This window comes from Seriola dumerili, unplaced genomic scaffold (genome assembly GCF_002260705.1).
Source record: "Seriola dumerili isolate Sdu_G_001 unplaced genomic scaffold, Sdu_1.0 BDQW01000609.1, whole genome shotgun sequence".
In the NCBI taxonomy this organism is placed as follows: Eukaryota; Metazoa; Chordata; class Actinopteri; order Carangiformes; family Carangidae; genus Seriola; species Seriola dumerili.
Genome location: NW_019174864.1, coordinates 1,195,036 through 1,221,758, shown reverse-complemented (window position 1 = coordinate 1,221,758; position 26,723 = coordinate 1,195,036). Strand labels below are relative to the sequence as shown.

The 26,723-nt window shown below is 42.0% G+C and overlaps 1 protein-coding gene across 1 annotated transcript; it reads right to left on the bottom strand.

The window, feature by feature from the left end:
- Positions 1-250: 250 nt before the first annotated feature.
- Positions 251-26,253, bottom strand: cog1 (component of oligomeric golgi complex 1). The gene is made up of 15 exons (XM_022764956.1): positions 25,902-26,253; positions 24,455-24,702; positions 22,926-23,107; positions 22,638-22,814; positions 21,563-21,719; positions 16,214-16,424; positions 15,653-16,013; positions 12,337-12,785; positions 12,009-12,155; positions 11,754-11,915; positions 11,172-11,296; positions 8,337-8,445; positions 7,797-7,906; positions 7,110-7,191; positions 251-465 (listed from the first exon to the last, which is right to left on the bottom strand). The coding sequence occupies exons 1-15, from the start codon at positions 26,205-26,207 to the stop codon at positions 328-330; spliced, it is 2,964 nt and encodes a 987-aa protein (XP_022620677.1). The 5' UTR covers positions 26,208-26,253; the 3' UTR covers positions 251-327.
- Between the last annotated feature and the right edge of the window lie 470 nt (positions 26,254-26,723).

Genomic DNA, 26,723 nt, shown 5'->3' with positions numbered 1-26,723 from the left:
ATTATTTCAGTCTTAACCAACCCTGAACTGAGCTCCGTCAGGTTACCATCTAATGTCAGGTCCACTGGCGTTGCAGCCTGTATGCAATTGTCTGAGTATTGTGGAATGTCTTTTTGAAAGGCTCTTTTTGTTTTGTTTATTGTTATTTTCTTTCTGTGGAACCCTCATGAGCTGTCCTTAATAAAGATTGGATTGAATTGAATTGAACTGAATTCAATCACAAGAGGCTTTTTTCAAAAGACAAAAGTAGATTTATTAGTATACATATTATCTTTACAAAGTTTATGCAAAGGCAAATAAAAAGTCTAGCAATAAAGCAACAAAGGGTTATTTGGCCATGCCAGACAGCCAGCTGAGTTTGAATAAAGACGGAGCTGCTGTGTCTTCGTCCTGGTCAGCGAGCTGTCTGAACAGGCTGCCTGGCCGGAAGCTGTCCTCACTGTCTGCTGTGGAGGAGGGAGGAGCCTGAGGAGACAGGAGGAAACATTAGGTTTGATCAGGTTTTGGTAGACTGTCCTGTTGGTCATGTTAATTAATAATGAGAACTTATAAAACTACTGTCCATTGACCCTTGTCATGCTAAGTATCACAGTCCTGGAGGTCCCTCTCCTGGAATCTGGACATTTCAACCACTCAGTGAGTTACTACAATTCATCCTGAGGAGAATGTGGAAAATAGAGTCTTCAACATCAGGCAGATGCAAAGTAACAAAGAAACAAAGAAAATAATATGCTCTGAACATGAAAGGTCATTGCCATAGCCAGCGGATCAGGGTTCCCGCAGGTCGGTAAAAAGGAAAATAAGATCTTAAAATGTCTTATATTTACTGTAAATTTGTTGTAGGTATTAAATTTGAAGATAATGGGTTTAAGACTAGTGAAAAAAAAAAAAAAAAAATTAACAATAAGTTCATTTTGGTAGATCTGTTCTATTATGGCGTTGAGGTTTCATGTCACTCGTTCCAAGCTGGTAATGCTTTGTTAACAGACACAAATTTATTTTTAAGATGTGGTTATGCATAGTTTGGCATTAAACGGGTCCGCAGGTAGAATATTGCTTCAATATTAACTTCACGATAGATAGATAAGATAGATAGATAGATAGATAGATAGATAGATAGATAGATAGATAGATAGATAGATAGAAGTCCTGAGTCCAGACTCCTGCCAAGCACAGACCCAGCCTTTTGACCAGCTTGTCCAGTCTCTTTGTGTTCATGTCTGACATGCTGCTGCCCCAGCAGACTGCAGCATAAAAGAGTACAACTGGCCACAACTGACTGATAAAACATGTGCAGCATTTCACTGCAGATGTCAAAGGACCTGAGTTTCCTGAGGAAAAAGAGCCAGCTCTGCCCTTCAGGTAGATGGCATCCGTGTTCAGGGACCAGTCCAGTTTACTATCCAGGTGCACACATAGGTATTTATAAGTGTGCACCACCTCAATGTCCTTCTCTCGAATCTGACTGGCTGAAGGGTGGGCCTAGACTCCGAAAGTCGATGACCATCTCCTTGGTCTTGGAGGTGTTCAGAAGGAGGCAGTTCTTGTCGCTCCATTCACTTTAAGGCCATCATCAGATCCCTGGACTCCTCTTCCTGCCCGTTCCTGATACACGCAACAATAGCTGTGTCATCCGAGTATTTGTGGATGTGGCAGGACTCAGAGTTGTATTTTAAAGTTGGCCATATACAGGGTGAACAGGAACGGAGCCAGAACAGTCCCCTGTGGAGCCCCAGTGCTGCTCATCAACTGTCCCTGAGACACAGTTACCCAGCCTGACGTACTGTGGTCGTCTTGTCAGGTAATCCACAATCCAGGACGTGTTCAACCTGTGGCCTCAGAAGGTGGAGAAGCAGCCGCTCCAGGGTCTTCATGATGTGTGATGTGAGGCCACCGGTCTGTAGTCATTTATCTCAGCCGGTCGTCCTACGTTAGGTACCGGAAGAAAGACATGATGTTTTCCACAGGACCGAGACCTCCCTGTTTGAAGGCTTAAGTTAAAGATCCTCTGGAGAGGCTCAGCGCAACTGGGCTGCACAGTCCTTTAACAGCCTCAGACCACCACCGTCCGGGCCTGCTGTGTTTCCAGGACACAGCCTCTTGAACTCTCCCTCCTCTTCTGTAAAGGACAGGAGACTTGACCCCAGTATGGAGGGAGTTGCAGCTGCAGGGTCAGGTTGTGGAGGAGATGCCGTAGGAGAAGCTGCACTGAAGCAGTGGGAGAGAGACAGGTGAGGTTGTGTCAAACCTGTTGTAGAACAGGTTGAACTCATTGGCCTTGTCCACATCACCTGATGTTGCCTGGCTGTTTTCCTCTTTATAGCCAGTGATGGTCCTCATCCCCTTCCACACCTCTCTGGTGTTGTTGTGCTGCAGCTTCCTCTCTACTTTCCTTTTGTAGTCCTCCTTCGCCTGCTTTAATCTCCTCTTCAGCTCATGTTGCTCACACCTGAGCTTCTCCCTGTCTCCATCCCTGAAGGCCTCCTTTTTCTGCTTGAGGAGGGTCTTGATGTTACTGGTGATCCAGGGTTTGTTGTTTGGAAAGCAGTGTACAGTCCTTGCTGGTATTACAGTGTCCATACAGAAGTTAGTGTAGTCCGTGGTACATTCAACCATTTTATCAAGGTCAGGGTCCTTGCTGTTTTCCCTGCGACTCCAACAGTACATTCCAATCTATGCACTCAAAACAGTCTTTTAGACACTCACTGGCCTCCGGGGTCCAGTTTCTGAATGAGCGGGTGGTTGCAGCCTGCCTCAGTACACAGGGTTTGTAGGAAGGCTGAAGAAAAACCAGATTACGATCTGATCTGCCAAGTGGTGGTAGAGCTGAAGCAGTGTAGGACTCCTTGACGTTTGCATACAACAGATCCAGTGTCTTATTTTCCCTTGTGGGAGAGTCAACATACTGAGTGAAGCCAGTCAGGTGAGAGGTGAGAGTGACATGGTTAAAATCCCCCGATATTGCAATGAATGCATCAGGCTGCTGGGTCTGTACTCTTGTAACAGTCTCGTGGATGTCGTCACATGCAACTACAGGCTCTGCTCGCGGTTGAATGTAAACAACAATGGCGACGATGTGTGAGAACTTCCTCGGTACATAGTACAGTCTAAGACCAACTGCCAACAGTTCAATATCCCGACAGCAGATCTTCTCCTTCACTGTGATGTGACCTGGTTGCACCATCTATTGTTCACAAGCAGAACCAGTCCTCCACCTTTATTCTTCCCACTTGCTCTGGCGTCTCTGTCCGCTCGTACTGCAGTGAAGCTGGGTAAATCCACACAACGATCGGGAGTGTTGTTGTTTAACCAGGTCTCCGTGAAACACATGAGACTACACTCACGATATGCTCGCTGGTTCTTTACAAGTGCCTCCAGTTCATCACACTTGTTGGCCAGGGAGTTGACACTTCCCATGAGGATCGATGGTAGAAAAGGCTTATATCTTAATCTCCTAGCCTTTAACTTAGCCCCGACTCTGCATCCATGGTACAGCTTCTTCAGCTCAGCCGGTATGGGATGTTTATCTCCATATCTGGTAAACTTTAAAGCCAGGAGTTCTTCTTTTGTGTACATTATTTTCTCCATCGTCAGACGAAACAACGACGTAGAATAAAAAACATCAATCGACAAAAAAATATACTAATATATACAAATGTGTTGCCAAAAACTACAAGCTATGCGGACTTGCTGCAATTTGTTGCCAGTGCATCAATGTAGTGATAAGGGCTAAAAAGTGTGCTCTACAAAACACTAAAAACATGTGATTTTCCCTCTGGTTACCAGAGAATTAATATGAAATTCTTGTTTAGCATAGGAAGTAATAATTATTTCTACCAACATGCAAAGTGTGGCTCTTTAATACTGCTGCTGCAGGTGTTTAGTACTTTTATTGCTGTTTCTATTGTTGTCACCTATGTGCTGTTGAACTTCCATGACTAGCCCGGACTGAAATGTCTACTCTGCCCCTATTTTAAAACATTGTTTACAGGAGAACAATAACAAAAGTCTGAGTAAAAGAAATGATTTCCACATTGTTCAGTCTTTTGATTTTTAAAATGCTGCAGGAAACCTGAAGATACACAGTATAAGGAGACTACAGTTTTATCCACTAGTATTCTTCCTGCACCAGTGACAGAACAAGTCTGTGATCAAAGGAGAAATCCTGCTTTATCTCTGGTCATTTTTACATCTGATGTAGTTTTCTACATCAGCTGAAGACCAAACATTGAATATAATATTTATGATGCCCCGAGGGCAGAAAATCTCCAGGTACCAGCAGATGGAAACTGGAGATGTGCTGGAATCAGACTTTCATGCTGTGATTATTGTGGCCAAAGACATTACCGTAAACCACTGGTTGTCTGCCTGGGCCCACTGGTGGGCTGTGAAGGTGTTGCAAATGGCCCGACAAATCATTTGCAAAACAGAAGGCTATAATTTTGATGAAAAGATGTGATTATAAAAAGAAAAAAAAGCAATAGGAAGAGTTAAAAGGTGAGAGAGTCAAGAGACAGATGGTGAATCGACAGGTGATCCCTCCCCCATCAAAAAAAAAAAGAAAAACTGAACTAAGCTCCTGCTTCAGTTCAGTCCTGAATGTTCAATCATTATCATTAAAATTGTATTGTTACGGGGATGGATGTGGGCTGCCAACATTTTTAAGATTCTCAAGTGGGTCATGAGTTGGAAAAGCTTGGGAACCACTGCCGTTAACAATATTATTACTATATCATCACATTTTCTGAAATACTGCATTTAGAGATTACACCTAACAATGTGAAAAGTTAATCCTAAAGTATGTTTCAAGTGTGCTGCTCTAAAAGTAAATCATGAAGTGAAGCAGGTTGGTTATTAAAAGTTAATGACAGTTTACTGGTAATTCATCTGAATGTGTCTGTGTCTCTTCGATTCTATGGACCAGTTCATGTTTCATACATTTCTTTGTGGTACTAATGAAAAAAACATAAAGGTGCAGAGAACAGAACAGTGATGGACACTGGCTAAGTTATTATTCATCCTTACTTCTGCACTACTATCAACAAATACCACAGGCAGAACTGAAGCCGGCCCATGAGGAAGGACATCATGCATGTGAGCCTGAGTTTCCTCTTTGTCAATCATGCAAACTGCAGGTCCTCCCTCATCAACCAGCCACGCTCCAGTAGGCTGACTAGCTGATGTTAGCATAGCAGGCTGTAACCACAGTAGCCTGTTCTGCTGTGGTGTCTGCCTCTTTGATTGTGGTAAATCAAAAGAAAACTGCTCATGAAGACAGAAGCTCTGAGCTGCGTTCAGTGTCCTCTGAAAATGACAGCAGTTGTGGTAATGAAGATAACAATCATTTCACCAAAGTAAAACCAGCAGACCAGCACAACTCTGAACTCAAATCAGGGCCGTGATACGTAGCATAATGGGTCTAGATAGGGGCTGGGTGGATCCTGGCCCTGGTGCTCCATGCTAACACACTGCAAAGGATCCCCAGTGTTATATCAAGCTGTTTAGCTCTATAGCTAAAAGGTTAGATAAAACTGAATGATGTAAGCCATTAAAGGCTCAGGCCACCACTTCAGCAAGCCGAGTGTTTAGTAAGAGCAGAATCTGCACAAATCAAAATGCTTTTATTAATATTCTGATCATGCGATGCCAACTTCAAAGAATAACTTACTTTGTCCTGTACACTTGTCTCATTAGACAAATTATATTTGAATTTTCAGATGACTCTGATAGACTGTTTCATTGGTGCAGGTAATCACAGGTCTGGCGTCACATGATGGGGGGGTAAACACTGACTAAGGGTGAGTGGCAGCAACATTTACACAGTTTCACACCATCACTGTAAGTGTTACTATGGAAACCCGAGCCACAGACTCACAGGACACCTGAATTACTCTGGAGTAGAAATCAACTTTATCCAGTACAGATGACATGTTTAGTCTAGCTTAGCACAACGACTGGAGCAGGGGGAAACTGCTAGACTAGTTAGCTACCCAATGTGATAAAATTCAGCTTCTAATAGCTCCAAAGTAGAGCCAGACCGATTTACTGATCAGCCGATTTCACAGATACTTTTGTTAAGCAATAATGCAGTGGAAATGCTCGGGTCCAGTCAAGTTATAAAGGCAGCATTTTATGTATATTTGATCCTTTGTTTTCATTCAAGTTAAATATATACTGTATATATACATATTTGTTCTTTGTTTTTTATTTAGAGTTATTTATTTTTATAGTTATTTTATTTAATTCCCAGTGAAGTTTACCGTTTCAGTGCACTGATGTCATTTTGGACAATAGAGTTTATTGTTAAACTGTAAAATATCCTGCTTTCATGACATATCTTTTTCACAAGTGTTAATCAATATTTTTTACTGCCTGATATCGGTATCAGCATCGGTCCCAAAAATCCAATATCGGTCTGGCTCTACTCCAAAGCAAAGTGACATGTATTTTATTATGTGACTGTTGGTGAGGCAGCAAACAGGACCATTTCCAATGTGTCCAGAGTCTTTAATGGAAAAAAATCCAATTCTGGATGAATCTGACCTTGAGCTGCACAGAAACATCTGTCGTTTGTGTTTGTGCTGACCTTAACACAGACTTCAGTTATAATTAGTGTATCTCAAGATAGGACCATCCACTCAAACAGGTGAGAACGTCCCAGGTCACTACTGCCCAAAGAAATTCTATTGTCTGATCTCAAGCTACTGGAGCCCAAGCAGAGCCATTAGTTTCCATCCACCCAACCTCAAGAATATTTTCATCAATTAATAATACACTCTCACACTGCAGCAAAAATCAACCAAGGAACAGCTAACAACACAACCAACACACACACACACACACACACACACACACACACACACACACACACACACACACATATATATATATCAACCTGCAGTGTTGGACTTGCCTGGGTTTCTGGCACTCAGAAATGCTGGAGGGCAGAGGGTGTAACAGACAGACCAGTGGAACAAAACAATTAAACAGAAAAATGAAGATACACTGTGGCTGTCAGTAAATGAAACAACAAAACTAAAATCCCCTAAACAAGAGCTCAGTTGGACTCAGACCGACTTCAGAAACCAGGTCCCAGCTGTGTTACTCACCAGTTGCTGAGGAGCCTCAGAACTCCTGGATTCAGACTTGAACTTCCGTACGTTGGACATGCTGAGAGGCAGCAGTCCAAACCTGCAGAGGACACAACAGTCATGGTGGAGATGTATAATCATATCTCATCAAAAAATATAGATATCCTATAAATATCAAAATAGCTTCTGCCTGAAATGTGACCTGACACCATGAATCAAGAAGCTGTTTGTGCTTCTTAAATCAGATTTAAATAATAATTTCACACAATTAGAATCTATTTCATGTCATTACTTAGTGAGGTTTTTGTAGCTGCTTTAAACTGCTTCAAAACACTATTTAACATTTTGATTCTTTTGTTAGATGAAGACTTTTGAACTTCCTTTATCCATTTATTTTGTATTTTCACACCTTATCTGGACTAAATGTCATTTGTGCCTCTGCAGTCAAAAATGTGTTGTATTCATTACTTCTGTTTACAGATGTTTATAAAAGCCCAACTCTAAGACTCAGCTCCTGGGTCAGATCTGGGGTTACTAGAAACCAAGAGGACCTGTAAAGACCTCCTCTCTAATAGTGCAATGAGGGACCAGCAGTCGCTGCACATCATCTCAGTGACAGTGTGGTTTGTTTCTGCAAATTAGATTAATGTCACAAATTTAATGACTTATTAATGCCACATAGAGCTTCTAGCATTGACCTCTGACCTGATCTGGCTGCTGGCCAGTGGCAGGATGTTGTACGGTTCCTGGGAGTTTAGACTGCTGCTCCGTGAGGTGAACTGCTTCTCTGAGCCTGTCAGCAGCCCTAGCAGCACCTGAAACACAACACCACACTGTGACACAGCCACAAGTACATGGGGGCAATAATATAGATCAATTAATTAGGCAGTTTAATATTAAAGAAACCTTTGCAAGGTTAAACCCTAGATTTTAATCTATCCCTGTCACCCATGCTTTTAGTGTGTATGCCAAGAATAACTTTCTGTTAGAGGGGGTGTGGCCAGGAGAACAGAGATAGGTCAGGTGTTTGGTGAAGGAGGACAGAGAGAGAGAGGTCTTAGCTGTCTGCAACACAGTTGGTTTGGTTGGCGGAGGTTTGTTTGAGTTAGTTTAATCTGCTACAAGCCAATGGACTTTCAATTCCTTCAATACCAATTTATTTTGGTGATTTGTTTTGTGTACAGCTCGACTGTTTTTGTCTTTGCTCTGAATTTGTGTGTTTGAATGTTCAGGGGCGGACAGTACCGATGTCCTCTGGGACAGGCGGTTGAGGTTGGTGTTCAGTGGAGGCGTGAACACGTCCAGGTCAAAGGGGTCGATGAAGCTCTCCAGCCAATCACAGACCTCGTGGAATCTGGAAGACACATAACAATAACAGCTTCAGAACACTGAAGTGGACACCATGTAAAACTATTGTACCAACCATGAAGAAACACAGCTGGAAAAAAACACCTGTTTGTATATGTTTCACACACAAAAGGAACTTTTCCAAACCTTATTACAGTTTTTTTCAATCGCTAACAATCTGTCTGTGAATGTTCTCATTCGTCCAGGTCATAGTTATCTCTCTCTCAAATTGAATCGAAGGCAACTGGACTTGTATTTGTCTGTGGAAGACGTTTCGCCTCTTATCCAAGCGGCTTCATCAGTTCATCATGTATTGGTCTCTCTAGTCCGCACTAGTCTGACCAAGAAAATGGAGTAGGACCCAGGTATTTAACCTCTTGTGGGTGGGTCCACCAAAGTACCTGTGAAAGACAAGCGCTTACCCATACTTCAGATACTTTTTCTAAACTCTTAACACAGACTCACACCTACAAAACACAAATGGCCAAATGGATAATTTTCTTCTCAAAAACACATTTTGTTAACTCTTCATTTCAAAATAGAACACATCTTTCTCTGCACACACTAACTTTACCAAAACACTGATAATCTGACTCAAAATTAAATTATTATGTCAAAGAATAACACTTGTTTTCACTTCACAAGGTACATGCAGTCAATCAAAGTACACCAGGTTTCAAAATACTGGCTATTGTTGACATTACAAAAACTGCATAGACTTTTATGTTTCAGTTTTACAGGTATTTGCATGCAAAACATGCAATCCACTGTTTTTACACTAAATTTCTTGGTTGGGAACTGTACGTCCACATGTAATGTTCACATTCAAAAGCATTCCAGTTTTTTTTTCCTTTACTGTTTACTACAGGAGCACTCTTTCCCCAGCCTCTCTTAGTGAAAGACCGTGGTTGATTACATGGTCAATGATAGTGGCACGAATTTCATCACTGACTACTGTTCTTGCAGCCCTTGGAATGCCACCACAACGCATTCTTACACCTCTACCTTGCCCTCTCCTTGGGCCTGCTCCTCTCACTGCTCCTGCACCTCTCACTGCATCTCTCACTGGGCTTGCTCTTCTCCCTGGGCCCCTTGCTCTTACTCTTCCTCATCCAGACATTACAGTGTTTGTCTTTTTGTTTCTGTTTCCAAAAACATCACTCCTCAAAGTCCTCCTTTTACTGTATAAGTGTCAATGTAATAGAAAAAAATAACCCCTGCCACTGAGTCTAAGCCGGACTGGAATCAGCTGTGGTTGGCCCAATTTACCCAACATAAATCAGCTGTGTGTCAATTATTCAATTGTTTGTTTATTATCAGCTGAGATATATTGTTTTTGAACTGATATCATTGCAGAAGCAGAGGTTTTTATACTGTATCTAAGGTTTGGAATATTGTTTTTGCTATTGTGGGATGTTGTGTGTTAACATTCGTAAATAATAGAAAAACAATCCATAATTTTGTTGGGAGGTATAACTTGTCTGTTAAGAAAATGTAAGCATTGTGGAAATGTGTTCACTGACTGCATATTGTGTGAAAACGACATGAAATGTGTGAATGGTATGGCCACAAAAGACCGATGCTGTGCTAATTGTGTTTAGAGTTTTGAAAATGTGACAACTGGTTGGACAAACGCTTGTTAGCAACTGAAAAAAACTGTAATGTAACCAAGCAACTGTTGCAGCTAAACACTGAAGTCTGACGTTGAAATGCCACGGATCAACTTTGCAGCTGCAGTCAGTTCTTCCACTTACTTTTCATGCCACAGTGTCTGTTTACAGTTCAGCCGACCAGCACAAATTTGAGATCATGTATAAACATAGCAAAAAACCATGCAGTGGACTTGACTAAAGTTCCTCTCCAGACAAAAAAAAATATTCTGCTATGATTAATATTTTGTTTAACATGCACTGTCAGGATAAATCCCAGCAGCACTTGCTCCTCTCTCATTACCACCCTGAACAAATACCTTAACCACAACTGCTCCACTGGAGCTTTGAATTTCTAATCTGTAACTTTTCCACATTAAAACATCTAAAACAATATGTTGTTGAGTTGTGTTCTTATATTATCCCAAATGTGTGCAACTGTGTGAGTGCGGTCAGGGCTTTCCTGCAGAAGAGAGCTGAGCACTCAGAGAAACTGCCTTATGTCCTACCATGATCTCCATGACAACAGAACACATATGCTGACAATACTAGTTGTTTGTCACCAAATATCTGTTTTGCCTCATTAATATGCAGATTTATGCAGGTACCTGTGTTGGATACCTATGGTGTAAATGTCAAGTTTCTATTCATTGTTCTTGAGCTGAGAATTATGTTCAAGAAAAATATCACCTTCATCCTGTTTAAGGTCTAATTAGCTCGTTATCATTAGGAAAGATTTTTCATACCAACATCTTTGTCTTAATACACATCTAGTATCAGTTTGAAACGTTTTGGTTAGGTTTAAGGAGTTACAACAATTTCTGGAAAATCATCAGATCAGTTTCCTCATCAGAATGTAAACTTATGTATGAGGGCGTTGACAATGATGAGTCCCCAGAGTCAGAATGACAGATGCAGCATGACAACATAATGTCCTGCATACCATGTAGTGTAGTGGCAGGACACAAAAGACACCTCTGATGTGCGGTCCTAATGAGCCCTGCGGTAGGTTACAGCCTCCCCAGCCTCACCGATGACACACCAAAATGGCTGCATGTGACAAATTTGTGCTGAGGACAGATACCTGGGGTCTTGATGGGACCGGGAGCTCTTGCCCTCCTCCTGTCTGCTGCCCAGTGTGGTGTTGAGGTAACGAAGGTCGAATAACAGCTGCAGGGCTCTGTTCTGAGTCATGGGGAAAACACCATCCTAGAGGATGGAGTGGCAGAGGAAAACAAAGCAGAGAAATTCACAAATGAAGCTGATGGTGATCCTGATAATTCCAGCCTGATTTCCTTTGTCAGTTCCCTTTCCTTCCTTCTCTTTGCCAGACTTTCTTTTCCTTCTTTGTTCTGCCTCTTCTTCCTCCTGTTCCCTTCTCTCTCCTTTTTACTCCCTCTCACTGTTGTGCCTCAAACTCAACCATCAACTTTCTTTGCAAACATCATGAAAATGATTACTGTCCCCAACATGTTTCCTAGATTACAGAATTGGAAAAACATGAGAACTGAAGAATATGAGAATATCAGCCAGACAGGTCCCTCAGCAATCGACAATGTGTATGTGTGTGTGTGTGTGTGTGTGTGTGTGTGTGTGTTTGTGTTTGTGTTTGTGTGTGTGTGTGTGTGTGTGTGTGTGTGTGTGTGTGTGTGTGTGTGTCAGTGACCTTGCTGCGGGCCTGCTGTGACAGGCTGTGGTAGTGTTGCAGGGCCTTATCCAGACAAGCCTGCAGCAGCTCCTGCAGAGTGGGCCGGGGCAGGGCGTGACCCCCCACCCTATTCACTTCCACACACAGCTGGAACAGCAGCGACTGGACAAACCAGGACGGCTGCAGAAGACAGAGTTTTCCATCAAATCTCTGACTGGAATCAAAAATCACTGTGTGCCCTGTGCGTGTTGGAGGTGAAACTTAGTGTCTGACCTGGACTGGAAGACGGATTTTGGATGTGACGCTGCTCCCCGACTCCGCCTCTTCTTGGATCTCCAGATCCTCCCAGTTTGTTGCTGTTGTGAGGATGGCACCGGCAGACTCTGCATGCAGCACTGAGCCAAACTTATCCAGCAGCTCCTGTTACCACACAGCACAGTGTAACTCTGCAGGTCTCACAACATTTCCAATATGATTTAAAGGTGCATTATCTCCCTCTGTTTTTGTCTCAGATGTCAACACTCAACACAAAACCTCCTTTATACAACATACAACAAATAAAACTTCACAGATACACATCTACATTTTGACATTTTCTGACTTTGGAGAGGGCGGTGCTCCAGATGCGATAGGCCTCCATGCTGCAGCTGAGAAGTTCCTCCTTCAGACCTGCCCACTTGGCCTGTGTGGGGCTGAGCTCTGCTGTGGCCCTGGCTTTGCCCAGCTTCTTGCCCTGCCTGGGGGTTCCCTTGGTCCTGGCCTCAGTACCGCTCTGTTTTCCTAGGATGCACTGCTTCAGGTTAAGGCAGAGTTCACCCATGGACTGGCACAGCCTGGCCATGAACAGGACTGAACTAAGCTGGCTGGGGCTGGGGTCAGGTGAGGTTGTAGCCAACTTGGAGCGGATGGAGGACAGGATGTGGCGAACACAGGCCAGGGAGCCTTCACGCAAAGCCTCCTCCACTGTTGGCGAGTCCATGAAACGGTTAAATGAGGATGGTGACGAGCCCTCAGTAGGTCCAGAGGAGGAGACTGTCACGGAGTCAGACCCTGCAGCGTGAAAGGATAACATTCATCACTATTCACTATCTAAAACACATATCACATAGATACACATACATAATATCAATACATATTTAAATGGCGTGTGGCACTGTCAGAGGTCACATGATCTGTAATCCACCAATGTGTGTGCAAAATTTTGTGCTAATCCCTCAGCAGAGATGGACAGTAACTAAGTACATTTACTTGAGTACTGTACTTCAGTATATTTTCCAGTATCTGCACTTTACTTGAGTTTTATTTTTTTAGAAACCTCTGACTTTTACTCCTCTACACTTAAAGACTAATATTGTACTGTTGACTCCTCTACATTTCATTTCAAGTACTCTTACTTTGAAGCAGAGCTGTCAGTCAGTGAATGAATTTTATTTTATTTTGAAAATGAGATAGACCATACACTGTGTTCATCACAGGAGAAAAACCAATCACAGCCAACTCCTCCACTGTCAGTCATGTTTGAACCTGTCAGTGTCCTAGCGATGGCGACGTTAGATAAAGATGAGGCAGAAGGTTCTGCACCAGAGACCATGGTCTGATCTGAAGTCTGTGTTTGAAGGTTTTGAAATAAAGAAAGATTCCTTTAGTTTGAAATGCTTTCTGTGTTTACCAAGACCAGACTTCATCACCGACTTAAAAAAGAAATATGAAAACAGCAAAGACCTCCTTTAGTTGATTCAGTTGTGTTCTATTGTCAGTCAGTCAGTCAGTCAGTCAGTCAGTAGGTTGTTTCAGAGTCATTAGGTTCTGTAAATGTTGAACAATACAACAATGTGTTGACATAAAAATGTACTTTAAAATCAAGTACTCCAGTACTTTAACTCAAGTAACAATCTGACAACTTTCACTTGTACTGGAGTCATATTTGACCAGAGGATCTGTACTGTGACTCAAGTCCTGGAGCTGTGGACCTCTGTCCCTCAGGCACAATATATGTCCAAACAGTTTACTGGACAAATAGTAACTATGACAAGCCAGTGACTCTAGATGAAAAGGTTAATTCTAAGTTATTTCACTCATTACCAACATTGTTATCCATGTCCAGGGGTGTTGAAAGCCAACGGCTAGATGTTCTTCAAATCTCAAAAGGCAGACTGACATTTCATTTTACTGTTCATGCTCCTCAGAAGATGAACCCTTTCCATTTTTTGAAAATCCATTGAAACTTGCTCTGACACCACCTTTAGACCAAAATGTCACTTTGCTTTGCTGAAACAAACCGGAGGATAAACCGTACTGACCTGATGTTTCCTCTGTCATCACCCTCACAGATTTCTACTACATTTACTAAACAGCTTCCCAGATGACCGGTGCCCACTTTGGTCCTTACATTATTTTTCCTCACGCCATCTCAGGCCTTATTATCCATTTCTAGACAAGAAAACTAACAGCTAAGACTATTTGTTTTCTGAAGACATGACTTTCCTGAGGTAAACCCTTTGCAGCAAAGGTCTAAGAAATGTTAAACTGTCTGTATTTTGCAGGGGCTCCAGACTTAAGTGTCAAGTCAAAAAAAGTTCTTGAAAAAATTAGCTGATGAAAAATAGTATGAAAACAGTATTAAATATCATTTAAAGCTGCAAGCAGTGTTATGCTGGCCCTTGCCCTTCATGAACTTCGGGGGCGCCACCAGGAGGCCACCTGTCACAGCCAACATGCATGATGTTCCTGTAAATCAAGTGAAAACCAGACCATGAGTTTTTGAGCTTTTAGGCTCAAAAAGTAGATTTTCATTCAGGACTAATAATAAATGGAGCAATTCCAGGGTCGGTGCTTGGGCCCTAATAAGTAAAAACTTATTAGAAGAGATAAATAAATAAATTAAATGAATAAATATAAAAATAAAGAAATAAATAAAGTAATGACTAACAGACGGGATATTTGGGAGCAGACTGGAGTGCCGCCTGGAGCATTAAGGAAGCACCACACAGTGTCACAGACAAATGAAGTGAACAATGCTAGGATAAAGGCAGCTCAGAGAAGTTGCTGCTGTGATCTGTGTGAACTGTGATCTACAGATATGTGTGATCAGTGTGATCTATGTGATCTGTGATCTATGATCTGTGTGATTTATGTGACATGTGTGTTCTGTAATCTGTGTGACCTGTGTGAACCGTATGATCTGTGTGACCTGTGATCTATGATCAGTGTGATCTATGTGATCTGTGTGATCTGTGTGATCTATGATCTGTGTGATCTGTATGATGTGTGATGTGTGATCCGTATGACCTGTGTCATCTGTGTACAGCTGTGCAGGATTGCATACATACAAGTCCAGAGAGGGAGCTGGTGAGACGCATGCTGGACTCACAATTTGAGAGACTGTTAGTACGTTTTATATGGTGAAGATTTAACCTGCTGCACCAGGTAGCGTCAGGTTTATGCCACAAGGGACGGTTCAAACAATAAACTTTTTAGTCCATATGCAAAAATATCCCATGTCTGTCCAAGTTGGTGAGGAGAAGAAGACATGAAAACAAGAAAACATGGTGGAATAATTAATAATAACTAAACAGTAACTAGAATGCTTCATGTTAAAATGTTTGGGTTGGTAAAATGCAATAAAATACTGATATTGAGCTGAAAAGCTGAGAGTAATGAAAAACATTAGTTTATTTACTAGTGATGTGAAGTACGGCATTGATGGTGGATGTCTTATCTACAAATGTTTGTTGCTTATTTATTGAGTATAAATGTATATGTTTTTTTTTTTGTCTGTTTTTTTTTCTCTATTCAAAGGTTTTTCACTTAATGACCAACAATCAATGAATCAGGACTGACAAACCACCTTCCATCAATAAGTTTGTCTAAACTGTCTGCAGACTAGCAGACACTGGCTCAGTGTGAGCTGCACCTACCTGTGTCCTGGGAGGGAAGGTAGTGCTGGAGGTCATCCAGTCTGGCCTTCAGCTTCGCGTCCAAGGAAGAGCAGAAGTTCTGAACACAAGGTGTCAGGGCCTGGGTCTTCATGGCCAGGCCACTCCTCTGCTGCTGCCCCCGCTGGCTCACACTGACCCACCCTGCATCACTCAGCAGGTCCCCTGGGGACTCTGACCACAGGAATGAGGCCACATCTACCTCATACTGGGCCCCGCGGCTGGAGACAGGGTTGGCCCCTGAGGAGGTGTGGATGGTCTGGCCCTCCAGGTCCCTCACAGCTGAGCTGAGGAGCTGGACAGAGCTCGCTGAGATGGCTTCAGTCTCTTCTTTTGTGATGGCCTTGAGGATGGGAGGAAAGAGTCATTATACTTGTACTAACATGTACACTTTTTATCACATCAGCAGACAGGCGTGACAGTGTGGTGACACAGAATACAACATCCCAGAAAGCACCAATACATACAGTCAATGGACAGACCTATTGAGATGCTGGAAACAGCTGACCGCTCTAATATCTGTCGAGCTAGAAGAGCACCAACCTGCAGGCGCTGAAGGAAAAGCTGCTGGAGGAAGTCATCCCAGACCGCCAGGGGGCGCTCCAGCAGGTGCTGGCACACAGTGCCCCAGTGCTGATTGATGGAATCTGTGGAGAGGAGGTCCCACACAGCATCTCTGATGGCCGCCAGCCCCTTCAGGCTCTTCACATAGACTAACAGGCTGCCAACACCACGGCAGATGTCCTCCTTACACCTGAGAAGAGAGGAGACATCAGAGAACAGTTGATTAATTAGCCATATATAGACAAATGATCAATGACAGTTTAGATGATTGATGATTGACTACAGTTGTTGTTTCCAAGAAAGCATCCTGACACTTCTTACTCAATCAATAAAGTTCACACACTGGAAATTTTCAAATAAAAGCTGAATTTCTGTTACAGTTTTTCTTAACCACTTTGATGCAGTTCACAGATGAGAAAAGTAATTCCCACCTCTCTTAATGCAGTTCTCAGAACAATTAATGCAGTTCCTAAAACACTGACTCACCAGTGCAAAAGCCTCTAAAACAATCAAAACCTTGTCACGTGTTGAAACATGCAAAGTCAGTCAATCACTTCAACATTGTCACTAATGAATTAAACCTTTTCACCAGAGCTTCAAGTTGGTTTTGATAAAAACCTGACTGACTGCTGAAGTGCAGAAAATATATAGTAAAAACTGTTCAGACACAAACTACAGTTACAACAGTAACATGTTGGGAAAATAACTATATGCTGTTCCAACATTGCATTGGTATTTTTACTTTATGATATTTTCAATGCAGTGTTTCATTTTGCAGCAGATTTGTGGCACTTTGCATTGTGTGAGCAATTTATTGATTTGTGTGTAGAGTTATGGAAAAATAAGACCTAGTTTAGAAAATGGTGTGAAAGCAATTGTAAAAAAACGGTATCTGTAAATTCACAGAATATGAATGCTGTAACCGAGGAAAGCAAAATGATAAACATGGAACTATGCATTCAAAAATAGAAAAATATGCAATCAAACTTAGACTCAATTATAATACAGTAAATTCACACCACATAAACTGTATATATGTGTGTGTGTGTGTGTGTGTGTGTGTGTGTGTGTGTGTGTGTGTGTGTGTGTGTGTGTGTGTGAGAGACTGGCCTTGCTCTCTCATACATATTTGAAGAATGTTTAAAGTGATCTGATTGAAAACCCTGATGCTGCAGGACAGTATCAAAGTGAGTGAGAGGTCTGTCATTCTATCTGACGGAGGAACAAACTGTTTTCATGAGTTGTCAGAGTCAGATGAGAAATGCATCAACACAATGAGAAAACGTCTTTAGTAGTGAACTATGTGTGGATACAAAGGAAGCTTGTACAAATACAATGAGAAATGCTAATGTGTGTGAGGAAATGATGAACTGTTCTGAGAACTGCATTAAGAGAGGTGAGAATGATGTTTCTGATGTGAGAACTGCATCAAAGTGATTGAGAAAAACTGTAATCAACAGCACAAATAAAGGCCATGTAAAAAACACCTGTACTATAATTTCTTCCAGGATAAATTCAGTATAATGTGCATTTTCATAGCACTAATTCCATCACTATGACTGTCCTGTCATACTGACCACTCTGCTGCTCTCACTTTTTCTTTTGATCCATTTCCACTCAGTGCAATGAAAAGAAGCATACAGGCAGTAAGAGAAATCATGTCGACTGGATGATGAAGAATGTTGCAAATTAGTATTTTCATGCTATGGTTATTGAGGCCAAAAACATCAGGGTAAGTGATATCATCATGCTATTGCATCCAATTTTCTGCTGTTTGAGCTGAAATACAGAAACATTATTTGATCAGACCTGAACCACAGCTTTGTTGAAAACTCAAAGAACCATTATATAAGCAACATGAAATAAATAAAACCAGAAATACAAGTAGGCTGGTTGTTAAAGAGTTTAGGATAGCTGACTGGGAATCACTTTACATTCTGCACAGTCTCTGTGTGTGTTAATACTCTGTGAAGCTTCCGTTAAGTCCACATGCATTTTTAATCAGAAAATGGAGAAACAACTTTCATTTTCAAATTTTCACAATAATGAGTATTTTGCAACGTGCTGAGTTGAAGATGTGCAAATCTACAGCCTGTCACCACATCATTCAACCCAAAGGGAAGTTTATCCTGCTGCCTGTTGAGCTGAGGTTCGCACCTGGAGTTGTGAAACCTTCAGCTCACGACTTATGTAAAAGCAGAAATTTTGTTTATCTGATGTTATGCACATTTATTGGGTGTGCCCTTGCATCTCTACAGTCTAACTTATTGAAATCCCTGCAATATCCCTATTGACATTAGCAGAGATGAAGCGGACCTGTGAGGATCCATAGCAAGTTTTCTCTTTTTTTTCTCTCTCTTGCTGAATGTGATGACCGCTTGCACTGTTTGCACTGCAGTATGTCAATAGCTAAAGTGAACACTGTCAGGACAGCCAGTGTAGAGGGAGACACACGAGGAGCCTGGCTTCTGCTTCTGAGGAGCCTGGCTTTTGTTACAAAAGCCAAAAACAAAATGTTACAAAAACAAAAGAAAACTGCAGTGAAGGCAGGCATGCTGTGATGTCTTCCCTGTGCCTTCTTGCAACAATGACAGTAACAGAAACTGTCAGCAGTGTTGTCATCATCAGTATGTCTCACCATGGTGTTTTGTAAAACCTCTATATTGACCTTCATCTACTGGAAACATCTGTGCAGGAAGTGTTGAGTTTCAGAGTGAAAAGTGGGTTGAAAATAATTACATTTACATTTACAAAATGACTTTGTTGTATTGATGGAATCAGTGCTGGGTTCAAAACAATAGATGAACATCATTGAATTTTTGCATTAACCAGAGAACAGGGAAGAACAGGGGTAAAAGGTAAAAGTTAAGATTTTCCTTAAAGTCTGACTTATGATTTCCTTAAAATAAAAACTGTTGCACAAAACACCCTAAAGTCTTCTTTTTAAGGTTTCTTTAAAATGTTCACTGAAGTAAGATACGATAAGATATTCCTTTATTAGTCCCACAGTGGGGAAATTTCCCGTGTCACAGCAGCAAAGTGGACAGTACAAAGAAAGAAAAACAGATTGCCAGATGACAAGAAACAAATACTTAAAGAAGATAAATAATATAATAAAATAAAATAAAATAAAATATATAATTAAATACTAAATATACAAGATACAAAATACAAAAAGTAGCAGTAGATGACTTGTATTGCACATGGTGGATTGTCAGTCTTTGGTGTCTAAGGTCACTGAGTGCAGTGTTTGTTTTAAAGTCTGACAGCAGCAGGACGGAAAGACCTGCGGTATCTCATCTTCACACACCGTGGGTGCAGCAGCCTGTTACTGAAAGAGCTGCTCAGTGCTGTCAGAGTGTCCTGCATGGGGTGGGAGATGTTGTCCAGCAGGCATTTAAGGTTTTCTCCTTATTTTAGTCTTATTCCTAAGAAATGACTTAAAGTCAGTTAAACCGCTGCACAGGAAACCTTAGCAACCAAACTAAGGAAAAAAACTTAAGGTACCTCTGACTCTTTCTTACCGGCAACATGTCTGAGATTATGATGATAAATGAAGAGGATGAACATCTCAACAAGAGTTTTCCACGATCAGAAGAACCTGATGGACCCTCAACAACGAGGAATTGATTTTGCTCTATAGGTTTGATCGGCAGTCAGTTTATGACTTGTCTGTCTAGAGCTGATCCCTCCACTGTGCTCTTCTATCTCCTCTCCAGTTAATGATCACTCTGCAGTTTTATGCTACAGGATCTTTCCAGTCAATTATTGGTGAACTATTTCATGTCCATCGATCAACTGGGTGAGTGTAAGCTGCTCTGCTCAACAGGGGGATGAGAGAGGCACACCTCTTAAATGTAATTTTTTTTAGACATTTTTTTCTTCTGGCCAACTGTGTGAGATGATACAGATATTTTAACCTACGATATAGATGATATGTAAATTATCTTCTGATCTCCATGGATTTGGACTCCACGTTTGTGCTCCTCTTACTGGATCTCATTGCAGCTTTTGATACTACAGATCATTGTATTCTCTTAGACCGACTTGAAAGATAATTCAGTGTTTCACCTGGTTAAAGTCCTACTTATATGACAGAACACAGTGCGTCTCCTATAATAACACTATATCGACATACTGTGCTGTGAAACATGGAGTACCCCAGGGCTCTGTTCTTGGCCCTCTGCTTTTCTCTCTCTATATTTCACCTCTTGGTCAAATTATTCGCAGTCATGGAATTAATTTCCATTGTTATGCTAATGATACTCAGCTGTATGTGCTGTATGAGCTGCAACCGTAGAGTCTGGATCTACAACTGCAAACCACCTACTGCCCCCGTGATCCTGTTACACACCTGCTGCTAAACCTGCTAAAATTTGCTATAATTAATAATGATAATTATTAATGTTATTAGCGGTCATTACTATTTTTATCAGTAGGAGAACTACAGTTGCCATTTCATTACTATTGCTGTTACTGCCGCTACTATCACTATTATTAATATTGCTATCACTGTACATTCTTGTTCTTTTCCTCTGTGCTCTCTCACTCTCGCTCTCTCTCTCTCTAACCCAATCAGTCGAGGCAGATGGCCACCCACCCTGAGTCTGGCTCTACTCAAGGTTTCTGCCTCTTAAAAGGAAATCTTTCCTTGCCACTGTCGCCTAGTGCTTGTTCTTGGTGGGAATTGTTGGGTCTCTGTAAATAATATTATAAAGAGAAGGTCTAGATCTGCTCTCTTTGGAAAGTTCCTTGAGATAAGTTATGTTGTGAATTGGTGCTATACAAATAAAAATTGACTTGAATATCACAAGCGCTAATGCAGCAAACAAATGGTCCCCATGGAAACTGCAGAATTTTACCACTGTAAAATCTATTTCATTGCTGCAAATGCCTTAACATTTTTCCTTAACAAAGGAAACCTTTTGAGTTATTCTGTGCAACACCCTTAAGTAGCTCCCTCAGCTAAGGAGAAATTCAACTTTAAGTGTCAGACTTAAGTAGAAAACTTAAAGTGCTCTGTGCAACTGGCCCCTGGTTCTCTGTGCTGGTGTGGTAAATCAAAGCCACTATATGTGATCTAAATGAGTCACATAGATGCATAAGAAAGCCAGACATCAGTATATAAACTGAGAGTGGTATCGTATTCGCTATACTATTGAAAAAGTGGCAGGAGCAGGGGTCTGACTGTGATTCTGCTCTGTGTGTGTTCAGAAACATGTGAGTACCATGTTCTGCTGTACACTATTAGACAGTCATATCAAACTTCAAAAAAACATCCAAGGCAAAGGAAGCAGGTAATATGAAAAAGATAAGCAGTATCCTTACATATCAATCCAGTGCTGCAAGGTGTCCCGCAGCTGCTCTCTCTGGATTGGCTGAGCCAGGGTGCGAAGGGCGGGCTGGAACTCAGTGATGGACGTAGGCAGGTACCTGAACCAGCTGCTTGTACTCGTCTCTTCCTGCAGCACCTTCCTGACTTTAACTGAGGAGTGAGGTGAAGACATTAAATGACAAGCATCGACACACTGTTAAAAACTTTGTGTGAATGGTTTTTCTTACTTTCCACTCAATGTGTTGTATTTAAACACTTTGAACACTACTGCATCAAAACACACCCCTTCAGTCTTACCCCAAAGTAAACCAATTCTGGTCAGATATCTTCAAATGCCTTTCTACTGTAAATAACTGTGTTATTACACCAGACCCATATACTGCCATTCACCCTTCAACTTGCAACAAAAGATACAACAATATTGCACGGTCACTGCAAAGAGGATCATTGTAACACTTTGGAAAACTGAAGATGGCAGAGGTCACTAACCTGCTACATCTGGAGAGGATAAAATTTACTGTCTGTCTTTGACAGAATGCAGCAAGCATGCCTGTCTTATTTATGAGAGTGGACTAAAGCATCTACGTAAGTGCATGTATGTCTTGTATGATGTGTACACACGGTATGTCTGTATATGTACTGTATATATGTATATACATTTGCTTCTCTTGGTAAATGTAATTTACTGTAAACATCCATTTCCTGACTGGTGCTTATTGTTATATTAACTGTAAGAGCAGGGTTTTTTGGTTTTTTTCTGTCTTTGTCTCCTGGAGTAGTCGGTCCCTCTGTATTTGTTCATTCAAAATGATCCTAGAACAGCCCTAAAAACATACATAGTACCACTTGCATGCCAAATAATAGAACAGCCTTTCTTTACTTAATCTAACTTATCCTCAACATAACAATACACGACATGTAAGACATGTAGTGTCTATACCAACAAATGTTAATAAGGGAGTGGCAACTGAACTAACAGCCTGGATTTCAAAGGGAAACGTCAGAGACCATTGGGGTCTAAGCTTGTTTCAAAAGAATCCAAACTTCCAGGATGTCCTAGCTGTTTACCTGCAGGGGTGGTTGAGGTGACATTCTCTAAGATAGAGAAGAGCATGCCACAGCTCAGGGCCCCCTCCCCTGGCCTAGGGCCTCCCTCTGGGGGCAGGTAGAATACAGCATAGGCCTGGAACAGAGTGGTGACCAGCAGCTCCACCAGGCTGCATACCTGAGCCTTGATCCCCGCACCTGGATACAAACAAACATCTTTATCAACTGGTACACATTTCTGACAGATACTGTAAACAGTCTGGCACAAAAACACACACACGTCAGCAGGTGTTATAAATGGTAGAATACCGTGCTGTGGTTGGTTGAGCAGTTGATGGATAGAGGCTTTCCGGGCCAATAAGAAGTCAGCCAGGGCCTGGCGTGGTGAGCTGCCCTCCAGCAGCATGGTGGACACCAGAGCTTCAGCAATAGCCTGGTCTGACACTGCCCGGCCCCGCAGCAGAGATCTGCTGTCCAGCAGAATGGTGGATCTGCAGAAAGACAGGCTGCTGACTGACCTGTCACACAGCTTTCACTAACTGTCACATGTGGATCCATCACTACTTCTCCTGGTTCTGAAGCCTGGAGTTTCTCCTTTAAATCCTTTAAAGTTTCACTTTTGTGACCATGTGTTTAATCAAAGGCACAAGCCCCTTTCACAGAGTCTGTAGGCCGCCTCGCCATGCTGTATAAAAGATATGAACATGGAAATGGGGGGGGGGTGCGTTTACACCTAAACTTAGAGCTGACCACTGGTGAGATCTGAACAGGTCTAAACAGATGTGGACAGATGTGGGCAGGTCTGAACAGGTCTGATGTGAACAGGTCTGAACAGACGTGAACAGGTCTGAACAGATGTGAACAGGTCTAAACAGGTCTGAACAGATGTGAACAGGTCTGAACAGGTCTGAACAGATGTGAACAGGTCTGAACAGGTCTGAACAGGTCTGAACAGATGTGAACAGGTCTGAACAGGTCTAAACAGATCTGAACAGACGTGAACGGGTCTGAACAGATGTGAACAGGTCTGAACAGATGTGAACAGGTCTAAACAGGTCTGAACAGATGTGAACAGGTCTGAACAGATGTGAACAGGTCTAAACAGGTCTGAACAGATGTGAACAGGTCTGAACAGATGTGAACAGGTATGAACAGACGTGAACAGGTCTAAACAGGTCTGAACAGATGTGAACAGGTCTGAACAGATGTGAACAGGTCTGAACAGATGTGAACAGGTATGAACAGACGTGAACAGGTCTAAACAGGTCTGAACAGATGTGAACAGGTCTGAACAGACGTGAACAGGTCTAAACAGGTCTGAACAGATGTGAACAGGTCTGAACAGATGTGAACAGGTATGAACAGACGTGAACAGGTCTAAACAGGTCTGAACAGATGTGAACAGGTCTGAACAGATCTGAACAGCGTGAACGGGTCTGAACAGATGTGAACAGGTCTGAACAGATGTGAACAGGTCTGAACAGGTCTGAACAGATGTGAACAGGTCTGAACAGATGTGAACAGGTATGAACAGACGTGAACAGGTCTAAACAGGTCTGAACAGATGTGAACAGGTCTGAACAGACGTGAACAGGTCTAAACAGGTCTGAACAGATGTGAACAGGTCTGAACAGATGTGAACAGGTCTGAACAGACGTGAACAGGTCTGAACAGGGCCAGAGCCAAATCGACGTTTGGGTAAAAGCTAAAGCCAGCATGGCAGGACAGATGCTGATGCTGTGTTAACAGATCTGGACCATGGTATCCAAAATCACACACAGGAGCAGCAACATGTCGACTTTGTGTAAAAGGAGCTACACATAAAAAACATCCAATACCTGAAGTGTCCCGTGGTGGCTACCTGTCGGACCAGAATGGGGAAGCGGGCCAGGATGGGGCTGTAATGGCCGCCTGTCGCAGTCTCCAGCTGCAGCAGACTGTGCAGGTGACAGCACAGCAGGTAGAGCTGGGTGGCCTGCAGGTACTGGGATGCCTCCATGGCGCTCCAGATGCGCTCTGGGATCTCCAGGAGGAGCTTGATCTGGGAGGCCATGGTGTAAAACTTCTCCTGCCAGTGCCTCTGGCTCTACAAGTGGAGACACATACACATTTATATGTCTGGTGAAAACACAAGCAATGATATAACACAAACACAAGACAATGTAATGATGTACAGTAATATTATAATGCATTAGATGAGTGTGGATTTCATTTCATACATCCAATAGTACAGAATCGTTTTTAAAGTTGACTGGTTTGACTCAGGGGTCTCAAAGGGTCTGTGAGCTCCTCATGTCTTATATTACTGGTCACATTTATTCACATATTGTATCAAAACACTCAAACTGATCCCCAACAAATCAAATGAATAAGTCATCAAATATCAACATCCAAAAATCATCTGAAACTCACATCACACAAAAATCAGAGTCATGATTCAGTCAGACCTGAACACACAGACACCACTGTAAATACACCTCCATAAATCTGATTAGAAACCAGAGAAGAAGAAGCTCCTCAGTCAGTGATCAGTGATAGTTGTCAGTTCATCAATGATTTATATCAAACAGGAAGTTAAAATATCTATAAAATAGCTATCTATCTCTCTCTCTATCTGATGCAAACAAACTTGACATCATAACTAATTTGACAGTCAACTGACAAATAATGATTTGGTGTTGAAGACTGTGCATTTGATTTAGTTGATTAGAAGCAGATTGACTGAGTGAAGTTGTGTTACTTAAACTATACTATACATCCATGGTTTGTACAGACTATAGTCTCTGAAGCTTTATGTGAGCTGCTCTGAAACAGGGGGTGAGCTGCTTGTGGCTCGTGACCCACATGTTGGAGACCCCTGATTTAAACTAAGTGCTATCCATTCTTATGAGGACAAGTCCCCAATTTCCATTCAGAAACATTAAGATTTAATGCTCCTTTGGAAGTCAGCAAACACAAACACCAGCAGAACAAGTGTTAGATAGTGTTCTGGTGAATTTGGCACAGTAGTGATCCACCAGTTCACCACTGCAGGTGAACAGAGGTGGATATTTTTGCTGTGATTAATGCAGGACATTTCCTATTAGCTGATTATTGACAGATGAGCTCTATAACGGTCACATCAGCTGATGGGTCGCATTACGTGTAAAGTAACAATATAACTGCGGTGAATATTTGCATATAATTTATATGACAATGAATTGCCACATTTTTAAATGAAGTTTAGTGTTCCTCAGTTGATGCAGGTGTATCACCGACACAAGTGCAATCAGGTCAAGCGTTCACCTCCTGTCTGCAGCCGCTCACACCGGCTTTGCCTTGTTTCAGCCGGTGGCAGTACTGGTGCATGTCCTGGATGGACTGGACGACGCTCTCCGAGCACTGCCTCATCTCCCCAATGGTGTCGGCGGCGTCGATCAGGTCCCGGTAGCGCTCCCCCACCATCTGCCTTAGCTCCTCCTTCTTCTGCTCGATCTCCCCGCGGACTTTGCGCTCGATCCCGCGAATCTCGTCTGTGTTGTAGCGCTCGAAAAGACCCGCCGGGTTCTTAATCTCCGAGACCCGGAGAGACAGCGCAGGATCCTCGGCCATCGCTCCGACACAACAAGTTCGGCTCCTACACGAACTCCAACCCGGAAGACCGGGAGGAAAACACTTCCTGCTTCCACGTAGGGAAAATGTGACGACAACTGAAACGTGATGTGTTCATTGGTTCATTTCCGTACAGGCTGGGTCCCGCCCATCCATACTGCTGAACCAATCAAATAATTCCAAAGCATAACATAACAAAACATGACAAACTGAAACAATTCATTTATCAATTCCAATATAACAAGTTTCAGTCATTAAACACCTGCTGAAGTTTTGATTTTTATTTATTTATTTTATAATAAACCAAATATTTATTTTGTAAACGTAGCGCAGTAACTATGACAACCTCGTTGTTGTACAGATCAAGTAACACTGACATTTTAAAGAATGTATCACACCTCTAAAGAAGGTTATTTAACGTCATACATCATGTAGACATGGATTACTTATATTCTATATGAAAACCATATTCTGTTTACAAATAGTAATAATAATTATAAGAATAATGATAATAAT

Excerpts from the sequence above, each read along its gene's own strand:
- cog1 (XM_022764956.1), bottom strand. The coding sequence starts at position 26,207 with ATGGCCGAGGATCCTGCGCTGTCTCTCCGGGTCTCGGAGATTAAGAAC. Across the intron at positions 11,297-11,753 it reads CACAGCAGGCCCGCAGCAAG|GATGGTGTTTTCCCCATGAC; the intron begins GTCACTGACACA and ends TCCATCCTCTAG. Across the intron at positions 466-7,109 it reads CTGAGGCTCCTCAGCAACTG|GCTCCTCCCTCCTCCACAGC; the intron begins GTGAGTAACACA and ends CTGTCTCCTCAG.